This window comes from Carassius auratus, chromosome 45 (assembly GCF_003368295.1).
Source record: "Carassius auratus strain Wakin chromosome 45, ASM336829v1, whole genome shotgun sequence".
In the NCBI taxonomy this organism is placed as follows: Eukaryota; Metazoa; Chordata; class Actinopteri; order Cypriniformes; family Cyprinidae; genus Carassius; species Carassius auratus.
In genome coordinates, this window is record NC_039287.1 from 80,703 (window position 1) to 100,177 (window position 19,475).

Here is a 19,475-nt window from a genome sequence, read left to right on the forward strand (position 1 = left end):
GCTTGTTTTGATTCTAGGATTTGCTGTAGCTTCAGGTCTAGTATGGTTTCCTCTACTAGTCAAAAGTTTGAGGACACCTGATTCTTCAAAAGAAACCAAGCATTTCACTGGTGCTGATCGCACATCTGCTTTTTTAAACATAATGTCTAATTTCTTGCCGATGTACTTCCCATATTGTTCAATTTATTAACATTTTCACAAATCATATTGCGTATGAATAAATGAATCCATTCAAAGACTGCACCTAAGCACTCTACAACTGTATTTAGTCTATAGCAGCATTTAATAAGTCTTCATCGTGATTTCGTGACCTAGATCAGTGAATGTTTAGGTGTCTGTGTAGGGTTCTTCATGTTATGGGCTGGTCTCATTTGTGTAGAAAGTGAGGCAGTTGCTCGAGGTAATGGGTGTTGCTCTGTCATTAGCTGGAGACTCCCTGTTCATCTGCCTTTGATTTCAGTTTCACATGAAATCAGACATGGCCTGCAGTCCCATCACACCCACCGCCCCACTGAGTCTTTGAACTCTTCCGTAACTTTTTCCTTTTGTAGCTGGTGAATGTAGCCACATTTAGATTATGTAGATCCAATACTCTCCATTAAGTCAACTAAATCACTATTATGTACAGTATGTCTCTTTTCTCTTTTCAGTTTGTTGATTAAAGATTGATTACATTCTCTGTGTACTCCTGCTTCCTTCGTTCTCTACAAGTACATCACTCCATGTTAGATTACATTTTAAGAAAGTGTGTGAAATGTGGCCTAGCAATTAATTCACATGCATATAGTGCTAATATGGACTTTGTGGGTTTGAATCTGGTTCACAACATTTCCAAAAGTCAAAAATTTGATACAATAATTAAATATGTGGTGTGAAGTATTATTTCTGTTCACTCTCTCTTCTACTTTCAGTTTAACAGTGCAGCACGACAACTTATAGAACTCGACAAGCCATCTGAAGGTGGAGGAGACCCCAGTGAAGGGCCATCTTCTTCTTCCTCGGGCCCCCAGGTCAACGGCTCCCAGAAAGCCACTGGGGAGAAGAAGAACAGTAAGAAGCGTCACTCCTTCACCTCTCTGACTATGTCCCATAAGCCCTGCCTGGCCCCTCCACCCCAGAGACACTCCATGGAGATCAGTGGCCCGGTTCTGATCAGCTCCTCCAACCCTACAGCAGCGGCCCGAATTGGAGAGCTCAGCGGAGGCCTGTCCTCCAGCGCACCTTCACAGGTGAGAGATGATCAATTTATTGACTCTCATGCAGCATGTCAGAGCACCGTATAGCCTTGTGATGGATGGAGAGATCTGGTGATGGGGAAACGGGTTATAGATGTTATGGAAGAAAGGAGAGAAAGATCATTATTATTTCAGAATGATGGTCACTGACCTCTAAATGCTCTGTTCCTCATCCACTTTTTCTCTCTGCATGTTATATATAGATTAGTACTCATACTGAGTGGTGGTAAGGACATCATTTCTCACTGAGGATGAGCTTCTCAGCTGTGTCCATGGTTACACAGCCTGATAAGTTCACTTACACTCTCTCTCTCTCACACACACACACTCCCAGTACAGCAGAATCTGCACTGATGTATTTAAAGATAGACTGAAGAAAGAAGAAAGTTTTACTCAAATCTGACTCCCACTAATGTCTTAATTTGCCTTAGAGACAACTTGAAGTCTAGTCTAAAAGCATATGTGATATGAAAATCTAAACAAGGCTTTCTCATATACTTGAAGTTTGTCTTGTTAGGCTAATGTATGCTGTTCAAATTGACCCATTCTTTTTTAAGTGCCATTGTTGATGTTATGCTTGTTTGTGGTATAGCTGGTATGATTTATTTAAGGAAAAAAATTACTTTCTGTTGTGCTGGTCAATGTAGCTGAAATTATTATTATTTTTAAAATATTTTTATCCATTTTGATAATATTCTATAAGTTTTCTCAGTCCAATTTCTCCATCTCTTACTCTCAGTATTCTATAAATGTCGTTGTATACACTACTGTAATAAGTTTGTGGTCAGTATGAGTTTTTCATGTCTTTGGAATTAGTCTCTTATGCTCACCAGTATACAGTAACTATACAAAAAAACATTATACAGCTGTTCTGTATAGTGTTTTTTGTAGAAACCAAAATCAACATTCTTTGAATAGAAAGTTTAAAATAACCGTATTTAAGATGGATACTACAACTTTCAACAAAAGGTCAATTTAATGTGACCTTTCAGAATAAAAGTTTCTATTTCTTTAAAATAAAACTCACATGGTTTAAAAGGGTGATTTTTTTATTTTATTTTATTTTTTGTTCTTTGTTCCCTTATTCAGAGAAACCATCATTTCAGCAAATGTTTATTGTGAGAACTAAATCTTGCCCCACCTTACTGTAGTGTGACTGTGGCACTTGAGCTTGACTTATTCAAATTAATTTGTCAGAGAGAGAGACTTTATACTGATTGATGAAACTAAAAGATTGTCTGATTTCAGCAGCACTTTGAGTCACAGAAATTTGTTGTGCTTTTCAAAAGGTGGTGATATCTGCCCTTTTTGTACGTTGCTTTAGTAAGATCACTTCAATATTTGTTGAGTGATCGTGAAATGGCAGGAATGAGGGGATGTGCAACAGTAGTTAAAATGACAAATGGTGGAATTTGTCAAACAGCTACAAATGATATCTTGAAGGGAAAGAAAAGCGAGCATCTTCTCAGTCGTATTGCCCACACTCCAGAGCTCTGATGCTTGTCCACACCAGCTTACTGTTCTCTCCCGTTCTGTCAGCAGTTACTCTCTCTCATTCCACACAGTCCAACATGCTGTCCAAGCGTTTGAGACCACTGATGCGTGACAGCGCTCCACCACATCAGACACTCCCCCAGCACTCGCTCACAACCCTGGAATGACAGTCACTCACAGCTGTTCCACTGGTTGCTGAGCAATGCGGTCTCTAAGGAGATCGTAGACAGACGTTTCATGTGGATGTTCTGCTGTGGAGGGGGGCTCTTATGATGCTTTTTAACTGCATGGTATGGAGCGGTTCGGTACAGTTCACTTTTGGGTTTTTTTTCACTGGGTACAGTACTTGGTACCTGGGATTTTTTTTTTGTACCAACTCGGCTGAGGTTCCAAGTGAACCATACCGTTACCAAAACGTGACGTGTAAACTCTGCTGATCACGGATTAGCCGGAGAGAATCGTCACTACCTGCGTCAGTGAACTTGTGACACAAACACAAAAGAACTGCTAGTATAAGAAGCACGCTGCTAACTGGAAAATGTTTCTCCCTGATGTTTGTCCCATAATATCATCACCTGCCCAAGAACGTCTCTGGAGTCCTCTTCTGTGGGACAAAACACTGAACACACAACAGAAGACACATTATACCTCTGTATTCTTGGTTTCGGTCTGTCTGTATGCTCTTGGATCCATTTTCATGGTGATAAAGGAGTGGTTGAGACGGGGTGTTGTGAAAGCTGACCCCGATTGAGTGAATACTTGGTGCAGATGGAATGAGGAAGCATGTGTGGTGGCTTTAGCGAACATGTGTTAACGCTTTAAAAACGAGAGACAGTTTCTCAAGCACCAGAATTCGTCATCATGTGTTAATATGTAACCAGCACAGTGTTTTGTACTCGCACCTTGTGAGTATATTTGTACAAGAAACCAGTCTTTTTCCTGCACGTGTAACCAGAATATTTATCATCTGCAGTCTGTTTATGAGTCTATAATTGGACTCTTTTTTTTTTTCGTCCCAGTTTTCCCTTTACTTTTTCATACTGCAGCATATTGTTTCATTATTTTTTTTACCTGCATCCTACTTACATCTTTTTTTTCACCTGTAATGTTGTCAAGCAACCAAACAAGAGCAAAACACAATGACAACTGATCTGTTGTTTTTCTCATCTAGTATGAATATAGGCATCTCTCTCTCTCTCTCTCTCTCTCTCTCTCTCTCTCTCTCTCTCTCTCTCTTATTCTTGCTCCCTTTTTGTTCCTCTCTTGCACGCCCATGTTTTCTCTCTCGCGCTCTTTTTAACATTCCCATCTAGGCATTTTAGCACTAATAATTATCCAGAACTCATAAAAGCCTATTTAAGCCTGTAAAGTGATCCCCCTCCTATGTGGCAGCAGTTATGCCCTCTTATGAGAGTGATGTATCGATTTACACGATTTTTGTGACGCATTTAGAATGTATGAACCACAGACTTATTGCTTTCTCATATATTTCTGGTTTGAGGGAAAGAAAGTGGAGGGAAAGAAGCCATTTGGAAGGATGAGGATTTGTAGATGTTTAATGATGAAAGAGAGTAAGAAGCATAGGCGCCTTTTACATTCGCTTTTTGCCTGATTTTGTCCCAACTGCTTTATGAAACACAGCAGGGATGCAACTCTCATTACTGAACAGGAGTTTTCACTTCGTTAGAGTGTGTTTTAATGTTTTACTCAGTGGTCATTGCGGTTGTCATCAGTGGCAGAAAACGACAGCAGCAGTGTTCACTTCAGCACACAGCCAAGTTTCTGTCTTGAAAAAAAAATGCAAATATGTTCCTGTTATTGTTGTAGATCTTAAAACTGCAGCTTTATATTAGTAAAAGTTTAGATGTCACCCTTGACAAATGCACCACAGTTTGTCGAGACAAAATCCCAGGACTGACAGTGGCAGATGTAGGAATGAAGTTATCAAATTAAATGTGTCAAGTTCATTTGAACACATTTGAAAAGGTCAGCAATACTCAATGTCATGAATTGCGGTGCTATAGAAATTGTTTCAGTTATGAATTGAGCATGACAAATAATACAGATAGTGTACTACATACCTAATGTTCAGATTTGTCAACCTCAAAGAGATAGTTCACTCTAAAATGAAACCAATTCTGTCATTATTTACTCACTCTCATGTTGTCTGGCTTTCTTTCTTCTGTGGATCATTAAAGATAAACTTAGGAATTGTTGTTTGGTTTCCAACATTCTTCACGATATCTTCTTTTTATTTACCACAGAAGAATGTCAGTCACATTAAAGTGAGTAAATACTGGCAGAATTGAGATTTTTGTGTGAACTGAGCCTTTAATCGTATATGAATTTTGGGGGTTGAATTACAATGTGTTACTACTACAAGTATTTGGCAAAGGAAACGTGCATGATTTAAGCATTGTGGAAATGGAGGCCTGTACGCAGCTGTGATTATCATCCAGCTGTTGGTTTATTTGATCCAATCCAGCAGTCGCTGATGTCATTATCACCTGCAGGAAGTGGTGTGTCAACAAGAATAACCGTATTTGTGAGAGTTTGTGAGCCCTCCAGTTTGTTCGTATCCCACACATTGACTCACTCAGTACCTTGTGCAATCAAACCTGTAGGGTGCGACTTGAGAGGAGATGTACCCTGAAGCTGAGTGGGCCTGTGGCAAGGAGATATGACACACACACACACACACAACACACTCCTCCAGCACTTACTTTTTTAGAGAATTCTGTAGAGAAAACATTCAGCTTAACTGTTAACTCCCAGGTTAACAGGCTCATGGAGAAGACACTTTCTGATAAAGTTAGCGCAGAAATGCATAATTTGTTGATTTGATATTTTTATGGATCACAGTTATCATTACATCATGCTTTAAGTATCTTTAAGTTGGTATGATATAAAAATTGTTCCTATTTTCTAAATACGTTATTGATCTTATTGTGAACTATTTATCCAGGTGTTTTTTTTTATTTTTTTTTTACCTTGGAATTTTTAATCATAACTCAATACTCCAGTGAAATGACATGACGTTATTTAGCATGGAGAGCTATGTCAGTTCTTTCAGATTGTAAATGGTTTGGCTTTTTTTCATGCTCATTTCATTGGCGGTAATGAATTTAGCAGACTAAGCTGCAGAAGCCTGTTGTTTGTGCTTCTTGGCTTGGGGAGGTTCAGGTCATGAAGTGAGGAGAAGTACAGATCTAAATCTGATCTGGACCTGAGGTGAAAAGCGTTGAAAGTCATCATTAATGACAAATCTTACCCCAGGACACTTATACAATATGCAGAAGCGTTGCATTTCCCTCAGGCACAGATAAAAGGAGAGAACAGGAAATTGAATGAATCAAACTTAAAAGTTAATTACGGATGCTATCATTTCTGTATAATTATGTCCATATTTTCTGATGACGACTATTTTGAGCTCCTCTCTAGATACTATTAGAAGGTGCAGAGTTTTTCATTCTTTTTTTTTATTGTAGATGTCTGTCTGAAGACTCTTGTGTCTGATTTGCTGTAGCACAGCTGAAGTGTTTTCACTCGAAAAGAGCACATCAGTCGCTCAGGACCTGATCCAGATATTGAATGTCACAGCACAGAACATTTGAGCAGCGCGTCCCTTTGAACCTACAAATCTGTTTGATTCTGGCTTGTTTGTAGTGTCTCTCAGAGGTTTGGTTTATCCTGAAAATGTGTGTTTATTTCTGTGGTTTCAGTATGAAGCCCTGTGATCCCAACATCTGAGGAACTAATATAACACACACAAGATACACCACCCACACTCCTGACTGCTCTAGGTGGTCTATCCATGTGCTGTTAATCTTTTCTGACAAAGGCTGGGCATAAAGCTCCAGTTTTTATTCCTGCTGTATGACCTCTTGTTAGTCATAAAGGAAAACTAAAACAGCTAGAGACTCTGGCAGTTACAAAGGTGGAGGGATGCCCCCTGAAGGGTGCCATCTTTGTTTTATGGGTATTTGGTTACGGAAACATACCATTTGATTGATCACTGACCAAAAACAGTAGACAGGGAGAAAAACAAGTTCATGTCACACTTTTAAGAGTCTGCTATATGAAATGTTTAAGTATAATTGGTTTTGCTGACAGTTGACTCTTATGAGTCAGTTCTGTTGAACCATTCAAAAAGGCAGGATGGGATTTTAAGGCCTGTTTCTTCTTCTTCTTTTTTTTTTTTACATATATTTATAAAAACGGTTTAATACAAGGAGTGCAATTTACGGTCTATTTCTGTTTTTCGTTGTTTTGATTACACTACCCTTTGAAAGTTTGGGGTTAAGTAAGATTTTTTTAGTTCTCTTTTGCTTCTCCTATGCTTATTCTCTTATGCATTTTAACAGCTCTGTTCATCTGTTAAATATATAGCAATGGGAACCAGTGGTAACACTTTAGAATTGGAAACACATATTTACTATTACTTTTCCCTCAATAAATCCCTAATTTGTTGCTTATTAATCGTTAGTAAGGTAGTTATTAGATTTATGTATTGGGTGGGATTAGGGATGTATTATTTTGACACTTGACTAAGTTTCCCGAGGCAGGTTCTCATTGGTCATGATGTTTTAAGGCCGTCAGTCTTCTTCTTTCGCTGAACTGATTTCAGGCATGAAGAACAAATGTAGGTTGACATGTGGCTCTAAAGTTGTCTTGTTCTATTAAAGTTTGTTTGTTTAAACAGAAGTCATCGGGTGCACATAAGTGTATGGCTATCTGCCCAAATTTCTCTCGGTTCAGTGCCTTTCTGTGTCATCCCTTAAGCAGAATTTCACTGTCTCATAACGTGCTTCCATTTGCCAGATGGTATAGGAGTTGGGAATAGCTCAGGAAAGGCTGATTTAACTTGTCATTCTTATTTGTCTTCTCTTAGGTTCACATTTGCACAGCAGGACTCATTGTTACCCCTCCACCCAGCAGTCCTGTCACCACCGCGACAGTTTTCACATTTCCTCCAGAAACCAGCTATGCCTCGATTCCAGTGGTGAGTCTGACAAAGTCCTGAAATTGATTTAGTATGTCAAAAATCTTCATCACCCTGTCCAGTTTATTCATATGACATTCTTTTGACCTGTGTATATATAAACTCCCTGTCTGTTCAACAATACTCACACGCAACGAACTGTGTGAAATGTCAGCCAGGCCTTTTTCTGAATTTCTGATTTGATTGATAACCAGTGATGGGTCGGGATGAATCAAGTTATAGCCTTATATAATGTGCAGGGGTCTTGACTATATACTATATTTTATACTATATATATATTTTTGAGTGTGAAAACACAAAATAAACCATGTTAAAAAAGAATGTGACTAACAGCATTCACAAAACACTTTTTTTTTGCCAAAACAATCATGTAATAAAAATCTCATACTGTGGCAGTCCTAGTCTTGACACTTTTATCTAATAATGTTCTTAAGTTAACTAAATGCATTGTCTTAAAAACACAATGTTTTGGTCCGTATTTTGAGGCGGTAGATTGTTTTAAACTAAATGACTGTTTTGATGCCTGTAGCAGCAGAATATCAATCATCTCCTTTAAAGCACAGCAAAACATTATTAAATCTGAGTGCTTAATTGTGAATGCAACATGAACTTCTCCTTGGGCAAGCAAACTGCCTCAGTTTGAGCATCTGTGTACGCTGTTCAAAAACTTTGACTGTTTTTGGAAAAAATAAGTCTTATCAAGGATGCATTTATTTGATGATAAAAGGTAAAACAGTTATATTGATCAATATTATCACAATATAAAATAACTTAAAAAAAAAATGTATATACATTTTAAAATGTAATTTATTCCTTTGTTGGCAACGCTACATTTTCAGCAGTCACGAAAGTGTCCATTTCCAGTGTCACATGAAAAAATAAGTCTTTACAGTAACTGTTGATCAGTTTAAAGCATCCTTGCTAAAAGAAAATATTAATTTCTTAAAAAAAAAAATCTTGACCCCAAACTTTTGAATAGTCATCTATTAAAACACAAACTCAAATAACCAAAGCAGAATGTCAGCTCTCCCTCTAACATTCTCATAAACATTTGTATTCACATGCACACACACTCAAATGCTAATGCTAAACGAGGACAGTTTGCCATTTGATAGCCCTTCATCTCCCTCAGCACAAACACACACACACCATTTCAGGGAGTTGTGTGGTCCTCGGGCTGGACACTAATGGCTCTCTGAGATTGATGTGTATGCAGTGCTGTGTGGGTACTCTTTCCTTTTGTTTTCAAAGCATTGTTTTTGTAATGGTGGGCTTAGCGTGCATCAGTTTCCTCTCTTATCTCATATACAGGATTGAAAGTTTAGTTTTTCTAATTACAGACAAATTAAGTATTAATACAGATTCAGCAAGAGCATCATCAGAGAATACATTTTAGGAGAACTTGAGAACAAACAAAAAGGTGACTGGAAGCAACAAAACGAGCTTTACAGTGTGTGAGTTGTTTTCATAGTGGTGCCACTGGGCTCATAAAGCCTGCTTGCAGATGTGTGCCCCGGTCCATATGGAACCGATTCATCCGTCTTCAGCCAGACGTGTAGCCAGGGCTGGATATCCACCAATCACAACACCTGCCACAGCCAAAGTTCCCACTCGTTAGCAACCAGCGCACAAGCTGGAAAGTCACAGTCAGTGGGATTGTGATTTTATGGCACTGTCCGAACTTTTTAGGGATCTCTCTGACATCATTTCCTGCTACACATCCATCTGAGTTTCATATATTTGAATGGACTTCAAAATAGCAATGAATATGGACTGATATGAGAACTGCAGTGTCTCGAGATATCGTGTACTTTAATTGTATTGTTGCTTATGCATACATCATTTTATTGCAGTTGTGATTAGTAATAAATGTGTGTTTGATTATTTCAGGATGCTCTTCCTCCTCCACCACCTCCTCCACCTCAATCAGTGTCTTCAGCTGTGGGCGCTGCTGCCTTGAATGCTGTTCAGAGGCCGTCTCCCGCTGCGGGTGACCAGAGTGGCCGTCACAGACCCACAGTGTGAGTATGAAATAAAATACACACACTTTAAATATGCAACTTTGTTTTTCAAACAATTCACTTTAGAGAGATACATACTGTTAGAAGGGTATGGGAGGATCCTTTCATCTCTAACTCACCTCTCTGCTGTTACCCAATGCCAGCTGAGTGTGACTGAGCACACAGGTGAGGGGTCAAAGGTCATGTCTAAGGGGAATAGGGTTGTCTCTGGGGACTTAAGCTGAGCCCTGACCTCTCACCTTTCACCTTTTGTCTGCATATCAACTAAACACAGCCCTAAACACACCTGATTTCTGTTGGAGTCGCCCATAGTGCTCTGGGTGGAGTGTGTTTATGACTGTAATTCATGACATTCTCATTTTCAAGGCAGCTTTTAAAGACTGTATGCTTTTTTTTGTGTGTGTGTGTGTCCTTAAAAATGGTTTTGCAGTTAAGTGTTGAGAGTAGATTTATTATGATGCATAATGGCCAACTAAATATTGATAAATGCATAATAAAAAAAGTATATGCACATTCATTCATTTATTCAATTAAAAATGTATTTAATGTCATTTTTAACAAATTAAACAAGAATGAATGAATAGTTCAATAAATAATAACATTTTAAATTAATAGTACTTTAAAGAATTGTGCTTTTTATGTTGGTGTTGTGTTATTTTAATGTTTGAAACTTGATTCACTCTCAGGTATGTGGCAATGTTTCCCTACACGCCCCGTAAGGAAGATGAGCTGGAATTGAGGAAGGGGGAGATGTTTCTGGTGCTGGAGCGCTGTCAGGACGGCTGGTTTAAAGGAACATCCATGCACACCGGAAAGATTGGAGTGTTCCCTGGTAACTACATGAGTCCTGTCAACAGGTATGACATGCACACACACGTACATGTTATCACTCATACACCCTGTAAGCTAAGGAAAGATTAGATTGTCCTCTGTGTTTCCAGTGAAGTATATCCTACAGCCACATGCACACATAAAGTCTCCACTTACAGATAAATCTGAGCTGGTCACGTTCACACATGGAACTGCTAAAGGAATGTTTCAGGTTCAATAAAAGTTACCCTTTATTGACAGAACTCGTCAATCATAATGTTGATTTACCAACGGAAAAAACAAATGTTAAATGTGAGATTAGTCAAAAACAATTTTTTTATATATGTATATGTATATATATGTATATATACGTGTGTGTGTGTGTGAATGTTTTTACATTTAATTATTTTTCTGCTGATAGACATTTGTCCACAATGCTGTCAATAAAGTTTATTTTCCACTTGGTACATTCCTTTTAACTCAGCACTCTCTTGTGGCAGGAATGAGAATTACATACATATAATCAGTCATTTGTTGCGTGAAAACACATTACCTGAAAATATACAGTATGATCAGGCATTTACAGTCATTCACTTAAAATGTTCTTTTGGATGTTATATCTACAGATGTTTCTGTTGATTTGCTGTAATATTTGTTGCAATGTCAAAAGATTCAAGAATAGCAGTGTCAGTTTAGAGAGTTTTAAAGCTCACACTTCTTTGGTTTATTGCAGGACTGTTTCTGGCTGCAGTCAGCCAAAAATTCCCCTGACCCTTTGCTCCCAGGCTGGACGTGGTGTCACCATAATCAGCCCCTCCTCTGCTTCTCTTGGAGCCACCCTGGGGAGTGTCGACCCCAGCAAATCCCTTCCAGTCTGCCCAAATCCCACCCCGTCTTGTCCACTTCCTGCTGCTGTAGTATCAGCTGCACATATACCCACTGGACAGCACCCCAAAGTGCTCATGCATGTGACGTCACAGATGACCGTTAACCAGGCACGCAGTGCAGTCAGGACAGGTAGAATTACACACACACTTAATAACAAACAGCACTCAGAATATTACTAAAAAAACACATGATATAATTAATGTATGTATATATATAATTTTTTTGTAATATCTCTTGGCAAACAATAAAAAACATGCACTAAATTGTTACTAAATTAATATTTTCTAGGAATTTGTATGTATGTGTATATATATATATATATATATATATATATAGAGAGAGAGAGAGAGAGTGAGAGAGAGAGAGAGAGAGAGAGAGAGAGAGCATGAATACACATACAGTATATTTCTAAAAACGCGGCTTATTTTTCTTTTTAACTATGTTTAAAAACATCTTTATCATGGGCATTCAAATTTGTCATCAACTAAATCATCTTTCTTTTATGCCACCTTTCATCCCCACCAGCTGTGTGTCACAGTCAGGACCGGCCTACGGCAGCAGTGACGCCCATCCAATCCCACAATCCTGTGTCCTACCTTCCTAGCACCGCTGTGGTTCTTCAGGCGTCACCTGTCCTCGGCTCCAGCCCGGGATCCTCCTCAGTCAGGGTCGGCGTGGCTATGGGCTGTGCGGCCGCCTCCTTGACCCCTCCTAATGTTAGTGCTGCCTCTTTGGACAGTGATGCTATGAGAGCTGTCCCTGTGGTAGCACTTCCTGTGAACCCTGGCAGTGCAAAATCTCTCGGTTCAGCCTCGAATCATGGTGTTGCATGTAGACTGGATAAAGACTGCAAGGTGAGAACTAAAGAACTGAAGGTGTTGCAATGAAGCGTTTACAAATGAGGTCTCATGGCCTCCTGGATCTCTCTACAGCTTTTTTTCCCCTCCCAAAAGTATTATTTTAATGTGCTGTGGTAAGGCATTTGGCAATAAGGTTTCACCTCATTTGCTGAGCTGGATGGTTATATAGAGCTGAAATCATCATTTTTGTCTATGATTCAGACTGTTCTGCAAACCCAGAGGAGGCAGCCCTGAATGTTATTCACTTTGGCTTAAAGTTCTGGGAGATTTGTGTACAGTGCCTGGTGTTTTAAAATCCGTTCAGATTTCAATATTTGTGTAGTGTGTTACAGACTTTAGATGGAAACATTTCAAATATGTCATTTGATTTCCATTGATGACATTTTCATTGATCTTCAAAGATCTTTTGCTGATAATCGCATGTTTTGTGGAAAAGACTGTGAAATTTAAGACATTTAACCTCTTAATTCATACAGAATCAAATGTCATTTCAGAGAGAAAAGAAAGGCCTACTGAAACTGCTGTCTAATAAAAAGAAGCTCCGCCCATCACCCCCATCCTCCCCTACACTGGAGGCGGAGCAGTCTGTTGTCATGGAAATGCCCCAGGGGGCAGTCGGACCTGAAATGGCTCCAGCCAGCTCAGTGGCAGCAGGACACAACGGCCGTGCTGGGACCTGTCCGATGGATCCTGAGCTCTCTGCATCCTCCTCTTCATCGAACACAGATGGAGTGTCACACAGAAGCTGCTCCCAGGACAACCCTGCCCCAATCGCCCCGCCTCCACGACAGCCATGCTCCTCCCTCCTCTCCATGCAGCATGACGGCCGGCCAATTGTTTGTGAAAGGTACAATAAAAGCATGTTTAATAAAAACACGAAGAATGATAACTATAATAATACTAGGCCTGGGCAATAAATTATATCAAGTCTGAAAAAAAGTTGTGTCTATAATGATAATCTCTGGACATTTACTCCGTATGCATTAAAGTTCTGAAAGTGATATCATTCTTCTGTGCCGTTATCATTATAGTTGAGGTGCGGACTCTACTCTAAAACTATATCTTGATCGTTAAAGTTATTGTGTTTAGTGTCCTTATCACCCACAAATCAACATTCAGACTTCATACTTGAGAAAAACCATTTCCTGACATTTTACCTTTCCTCCAGGTACCGTGTGGTGGTGTCCTACCCTCCCCAAAGCGAAGCAGAGCTGGAGCTCAAGGAGGGAGACATTGTGTTTGTGCACAGAAAACGAGAGGACGGCTGGTTTAAAGGAACGCTACAGAGGAACGGCCGAACTGGAATGTTTCCTGGCAGCTTTGTTGACAGTATCTAATGCACATGGTGTCTAAGAACATAATATTTGGATATTGAATTCTCCTTCACTGAAAATATCACACTGAACTTAATAGTTTGGATTGATAAGTGGCAGAGATCAGTTGAACTGGGCTGCTTATGACTGTTAGCGCAAACTATGAGGGTCATCGGTTGCATGGATTTGACCACAGTCTTATAAAAAACCTCAAAACCAACTCGACCGGGCCTAGTGGTTCAGCATTAGATGAAATAGTTTTTCTGAAACACACAGAAGCAACAACGTTTCAGCCATTCGCACTAGGAACCCTATTTCTAGCACAGTAGATGAAGTTAATTTATGCATCTGTGACATTTCAAAGACATTTAATGTGTGCCTTGTACTGTCTCACTTTACTGTATACAAGCGAAACAAAGCTGATAAGAGTCATGACAAGAACGATATGAATTTTCTTCATCTGAAAAACATTTAACTTATTTTTATTTGGTAGGAATGGAGTTTTTTTTTAGGGGCAGTTTGTTATGTGAGCCGATTGGTCAAATGCCTGTAAAGCATGAATAATGTCACTGTTAGTCATTTCCTTGAAATAAAATGAAAAATCAATACTAGATGAAGAGCCGAATGAACAAAGTTTGACCATCCATATCTACTTCAGCTTTGAGTCATACGGGCCTGTAGTCTCATGTTCTGATGTTTGTGTGTGTAAACGCTGATATGGCTTTTGTGAAGGTTTGCTGTAGCTACACTGAGCGAGGGAATGAAGGTTAGCATATTGTTATTTTTAAAAGATTACACTCAGACATTTTAATCAGATATTATTAATATTCCTTTGCAGTAAAATTTTTGGTAGAAGAAAAACTGTTGAGCAGAACAGAAACAATCACTTCTATTAAAAGCACAGAGACTGATATCTTACAGTGGTAATGCCACTATGCTTTTGTGCACATGTGTTTGTTCCCTCTGGTTTAGTTTCCTAATGTTGTACTGGTCTGTACATGATACACCACTCACCCTGTGTCTTTGTTTGAGCTATCATACCATAACATTACAAACTACCTGATTTCACATGAGCGAGAGAAAAAAAAGTCTGCTGTACTTTAGTATTTTATGTGATATTTCATGTTTTGTATACTTGAAAATAGTGTTTGCTATGCTTCATATAGTAGATTAAATATTATTATTATTATTATGAAAGCACAAAAATGGTATTTAATAGATTTTTTATTCCTTTGATATGATTTAAGCCCAGTTAAAACATTGGTTCATTTTGAAAAAAAAAATGTTTCCCTCTGTTGTTGTCTTGATGCCTTTACAACTTACAAGATGGCCTTCATTTGTTATATTAGTGAAATTTTCCAAACCTCCTGTTAAAAGGTTTTATTTTGATCATAGTTCTCTGTTTTTATGATTAATCTTCCGTCATAAACCACATGATGTCTCGTTGCTACATTTCAGGGCTGACACTAGATTTATCCGCCCACATAAGGAGCATTTCACTGCTTGAATCAAGCGTGTTCCGAGTTGATGCTATAAAAAAGATTTTATTTCAGATACTCATCTCAGTCAAGATTTTACTCATGCAAGATTGAGCAATTCAGTAAATGGCATATTAGTCACAGCAGAACAAAATTTGATCACTTAACATTTAAATTTAAACTCATTAAAGTGTGTGTTAGATGTGAGAGGTATAAAATAAAGAAATAACTTTTATAAAACATGTTTTTGAATACTGTTGTGAGTTGAGTATTGCTTCCAGCATTGTGTTATGTGACGGACAGAAGCTACAGGATATGCAGATAAAAATGGCAGTATCATCACTTCAGACTTGAGTACTCTATCTCTTCTGAATCCACTTATCATTATTGCTCATCTTTGCAGTTTCTTACATTTGAAAAGAAAGTCATTTTCAACAGCTGCCCTCACACAGACATGGACTGACATGCTTCCTTAGAATTCATAAATACATTTTCATCAGTCATGCACTTGCTAATGCAATAAAGTTACACCATCAAATTCCTCATTAGTATTTGTTCAGTCTGTCTATTTTTTAAGTCCGTTATTTGTCAATGCAGTTTACTCAAAAAGTCACGATTTAACTGATGTTGCGACAGGTCTCTTTTTTCATGTTGTGACATACACGTGAGTGAAATGGATTGCCAAAAACAAAAATAATTGCAAATGAAAACATCAGTTGTTTGGATGGATGCAAACCTAAACAAGAGTTTGCAGACTATTGTGAGAAATGGAGTTTATGTGGACAAAATAAGTTTTCATTACATTTTATGAACAAAAAAAAAAAAAAAAACTTGGATGAATGGCTCACTATGAAAACAATAATGTTGTGATTTTAAAACTTAAATATGTGAACCACCATATTCAACACACAATGTTTGTCGCTTTGTGATAATTTCACACAAAAGTGATTGCACATGACTCATGACACTTTTTTTTTTTCTGTCAGTGCATGCATTTCTGAAAATAACGACAGGCAACACAACTTCCTCAGTGTGGTCCTGCTTTGCAATCATTCTTAATTTGATTTCAAGTCACTTAAATGTCCTCCTAACTATGAACAGATTTCTTTGCATGCATGTTGAGGTTACAGAAAACTCATAACAAAAGGATACAGCGGTGTCAGTCTCTACAGTGCTCACTGTTGTTCTAGCGTTTAACACTGATGCTAGCGTACTCTGTGAGCTCTGCTGGCTCACTGTGTGTGTGAGCTGGTGTGGATGCTCTTTTAACATGAACTACAGATGAATACATCACGTCATCCTGGAGAGAGAGAGAGAGGAAAAATGGGCTGACTGCACACACAGCATGACATCAGTGTTACGTAATCAACAGTAACAGAAAGTTTGTTTTCACCTGAATGTCTTGTTCTCTCTTTAGCTCTTCTCCATCAGTGGTCACCTTTTTAGCATTTCTGCTTCCTACAAAATACAACATCACAACATATACATTTAGTTTGTATATAGTTATCAGAAGTGTTATATTATTTCATGTTCTGTACCTCTATATCTCCAGCACATAAACGCCAGTAATGCAAGCAAAAGCACTGAGATAAACACTCCCAGGAGAATGAAAACAACTGGAGAAACAGAAAAAGGCTTTTATGTAGTACAAATGTGTTTATTAATATTGCATATTAATATATATTAATATATATATATATATATATATATATATATATATATATAAACACTTGAAAGTAAATGAGAGAACATTATTGTAACCAAAGCCCAGACTTACATTGAGGTGTGTGGTCTATTGGAATCGGTTTAAGTTGTGAAGTTGTGGAATCTTGTGTTTGTGGTGAAGGTTGATGTGTTGTTTTTTCTGTTCAGAATCCAATTAGTGTAAGTGATAATATAACACACAAAAAGCATGTCATCTACAAGTCGATATCATTCTTCTGAATATTTAGATTCTTTGTGACAAAAAAATTGTATTGCAATGGTTATCTGACAACAGAAATAAACAGAAGAACTCTACCTTCAGGATGAAGTACATGAAGACTGACAAAGACTATTTGCTGAGACGAGACAAAACACTGATAGTACCCTCGGTCCTCTGTGGTCAGTGCTGATATCTGTAGAGAAAGATTTCCTGGAGTGTTTGGATCGAACAGTTTGACTCTGTTCTTGTAATTCTCAATCTCTTCATTTGGGTAAATTTCCTTATATTTATTTTCTTTGTAATATTTCCACTGTATGTGTTCAGGTTTAGCCAGTAGTTCAGTGCAGGAACAGGGCAGAACCACAGACGCTCCTGAATATCCAGTCACTACAACTGTCCTCCTGTTATCAACCAAATCACACCCTGAAAACATTATAAAAAATTATCTTTATATTATATTTCAGTTTAAATATATATTTTTAACAAATCCAAGAATTTTCAGTGTAACATTTAATAAATATAGTTGCAAACAAAAAAGGCCTGCGTTGTAGTAAGCACAAGAGAAACTCAAAGGTCAGTGGAAGTGTAATTTTGAGATATTATGTGTCACCTGCTCCAAATTTTCACTTACCTTTAACATTTAAGATAACATCTGTGAAGATCTTTGGTTCGGTCATACATCTATAGTAGCCCTGGTTGTTTGTTCTGAGGTCAGAAATGAGAAGAGACAGATTTGTTGGAGAAAGTTTATCAAACAGCACACGCCTGCCGCTGTATTTCTCATCTTGAAACACTTGAATCCATTTATTTCCCTGATGATATCCCCAGGTGAAGTTCCCGACAGTAGTCTGAGGGTCAGCACAGGAGCAGGGCAGCACAACTGATCCACCGGTGTATCCTGTTATTACCATTGTCTGACCCACATCTGAAACAATACAGCCTGCAAACAAAAGAGGTTATCCAGAGCATTACAATGAGCTTTAAAGAAATGTATAATATAATGTACAAATACAATTTGTATGCATTACTTTATAAAAGAGAAAGCTGTCTTCCTGATTTATTCTAAAATAACCAAGATTTACATTTCTTTCTTTTTTTTCATTTCCCCAAAGAGCATTTCTGTTGAAACATTTTGCAATTGAAAAATCAGTTCAAAGAACTGCAGGCATGAACAGATCTTAGAAAAAAAAAAATACAAACTAATATTTGTAATTTTCTTTTACCACCATTAAGGTTCAATGCTTAATTTCTTTTAAAAATAGTTTTAACAGTTTCATTTTAGGTGTTTTTATTTTTAAATTGTTGTTTACAAGAACTACAGACACAGTCTTCCTATCTCACTTTGATTCCTTCCAAAAATAAATCAAGAAATAACAATCTGAACTCACCTGTACTGTAATGAAACATAAAAATGAGAAGATTTAAGTGGTCCCTCATGGTTCTCATTCACTAATGACACAACTCTATTTTATTGTGGCAGTGGACACGGTCTTAATACTTTGGTTCCTGTACTTTTCAGAAACTACAACTTCCCTTTTCATTTCTTTGCATGGTCCATCTCTGTATTTTTTCTGTTTAAGCAATATTTGTATAGTTCACTCACTGACTCTGCTATTCAACTGTGATTCTTCTTTAAAGTCTGTTTCATATATTCAACTCCAGGACTGTCTTAGTAAATTGGCATCAGATCTTCTTTGAATAAAGCAAGAAATGAGTGAATCAAAACATCCAATTTTTTATGATTTAGACACATTAAGATAGACACAGGAACTGCATTAGCACTTTGTCAACATTTCTGTTGCTTAAGTTCAAATGACACAATATTCTAGAAAAGGAACTAAATGGACTATGATGTAGTTCAGTTTTCTGATAATAATAATGAAAAAATCAACTCCACAAACAATGAAAAAAAAAAAATCATGTGAGTTGAATCAAGTTAACATTTAATCCTGTATTTTAAAAATGTATTATTGTGAGAATGCGCGCTATGCCTCATTTTTGTCCTGTCCTTCACTTTTCTGTTTGGACACTAATCATTATCACCCCACTTTAAACCCACAAATGTATTAAAGTAAGCCTCGAGATGTTGTGTCTTAACAGCACTGTCTATGATTGATAGTCTCTGGCCACAAAACCCTTTCTGCTGCCAAATCATAGTCACAAATATAGTTTCTGTTAGTTTATTTTTGTTTATAATTATTATTTGACATTTTAATGGTAGAAGACAGCTGGAGATACAACATAGATTAATAAACTTGAATTATCCTTTAGCTAGTTAAATGTAACTTATGATATTTAGTTATTTGTGTAAAAAGTAACGAAAGAAGTTAAACACCAGAAAACAGGAACACATTTAGTTCTTGTGGATCCACATCTCTCATCTTTAGATATTCTTCATCAGCACAGTGTCATTTACACATAAAAACCACAGCCACCTTCACACACAGAAA

General features: G+C 37.7%; 2 protein-coding genes across 2 annotated transcripts in view; one reads left to right on the plus strand and one right to left on the minus strand.

Moving 5' to 3' along the window:
• LOC113062770 (E3 ubiquitin-protein ligase SH3RF1-like) overlaps positions 1 to 15,443 on the plus strand; it is a 47,527-nt gene extending 32,084 nt beyond the window's left edge. The window contains exons 5-12 of the mRNA XM_026232731.1: positions 912 to 1,229; positions 7,621 to 7,731; positions 9,622 to 9,752; positions 10,439 to 10,609; positions 11,296 to 11,579; positions 11,976 to 12,304; positions 12,805 to 13,157; positions 13,479 to 15,443. Of these exons, the coding sequence (XP_026088516.1) occupies positions 912 to 1,229; positions 7,621 to 7,731; positions 9,622 to 9,752; positions 10,439 to 10,609; positions 11,296 to 11,579; positions 11,976 to 12,304; positions 12,805 to 13,157; positions 13,479 to 13,647 (1,866 nt within the window). The 3' untranslated portion in view covers positions 13,648 to 15,443. The remainder of the gene's footprint in view (positions 1 to 911; positions 1,230 to 7,620; positions 7,732 to 9,621; positions 9,753 to 10,438; positions 10,610 to 11,295; positions 11,580 to 11,975; positions 12,305 to 12,804; positions 13,158 to 13,478) is intronic.
• Positions 14,909 to 18,736, minus strand: LOC113062771 (polymeric immunoglobulin receptor-like). Its single transcript, XM_026232732.1, has 7 exons — positions 18,414 to 18,736; positions 17,657 to 17,965; positions 17,122 to 17,448; positions 16,879 to 16,965; positions 16,640 to 16,717; positions 16,495 to 16,559; positions 14,909 to 16,401 (listed from the first exon to the last, which is right to left on the minus strand). Exons 1-7 carry the CDS (start codon positions 18,469 to 18,471, stop codon positions 16,288 to 16,290), a joined length of 1,038 nt encoding a protein of 345 aa, XP_026088517.1. The 5' UTR covers positions 18,472 to 18,736; the 3' UTR covers positions 14,909 to 16,287.
• Positions 18,737 to 19,475: the final 739 nt, after the last annotated feature.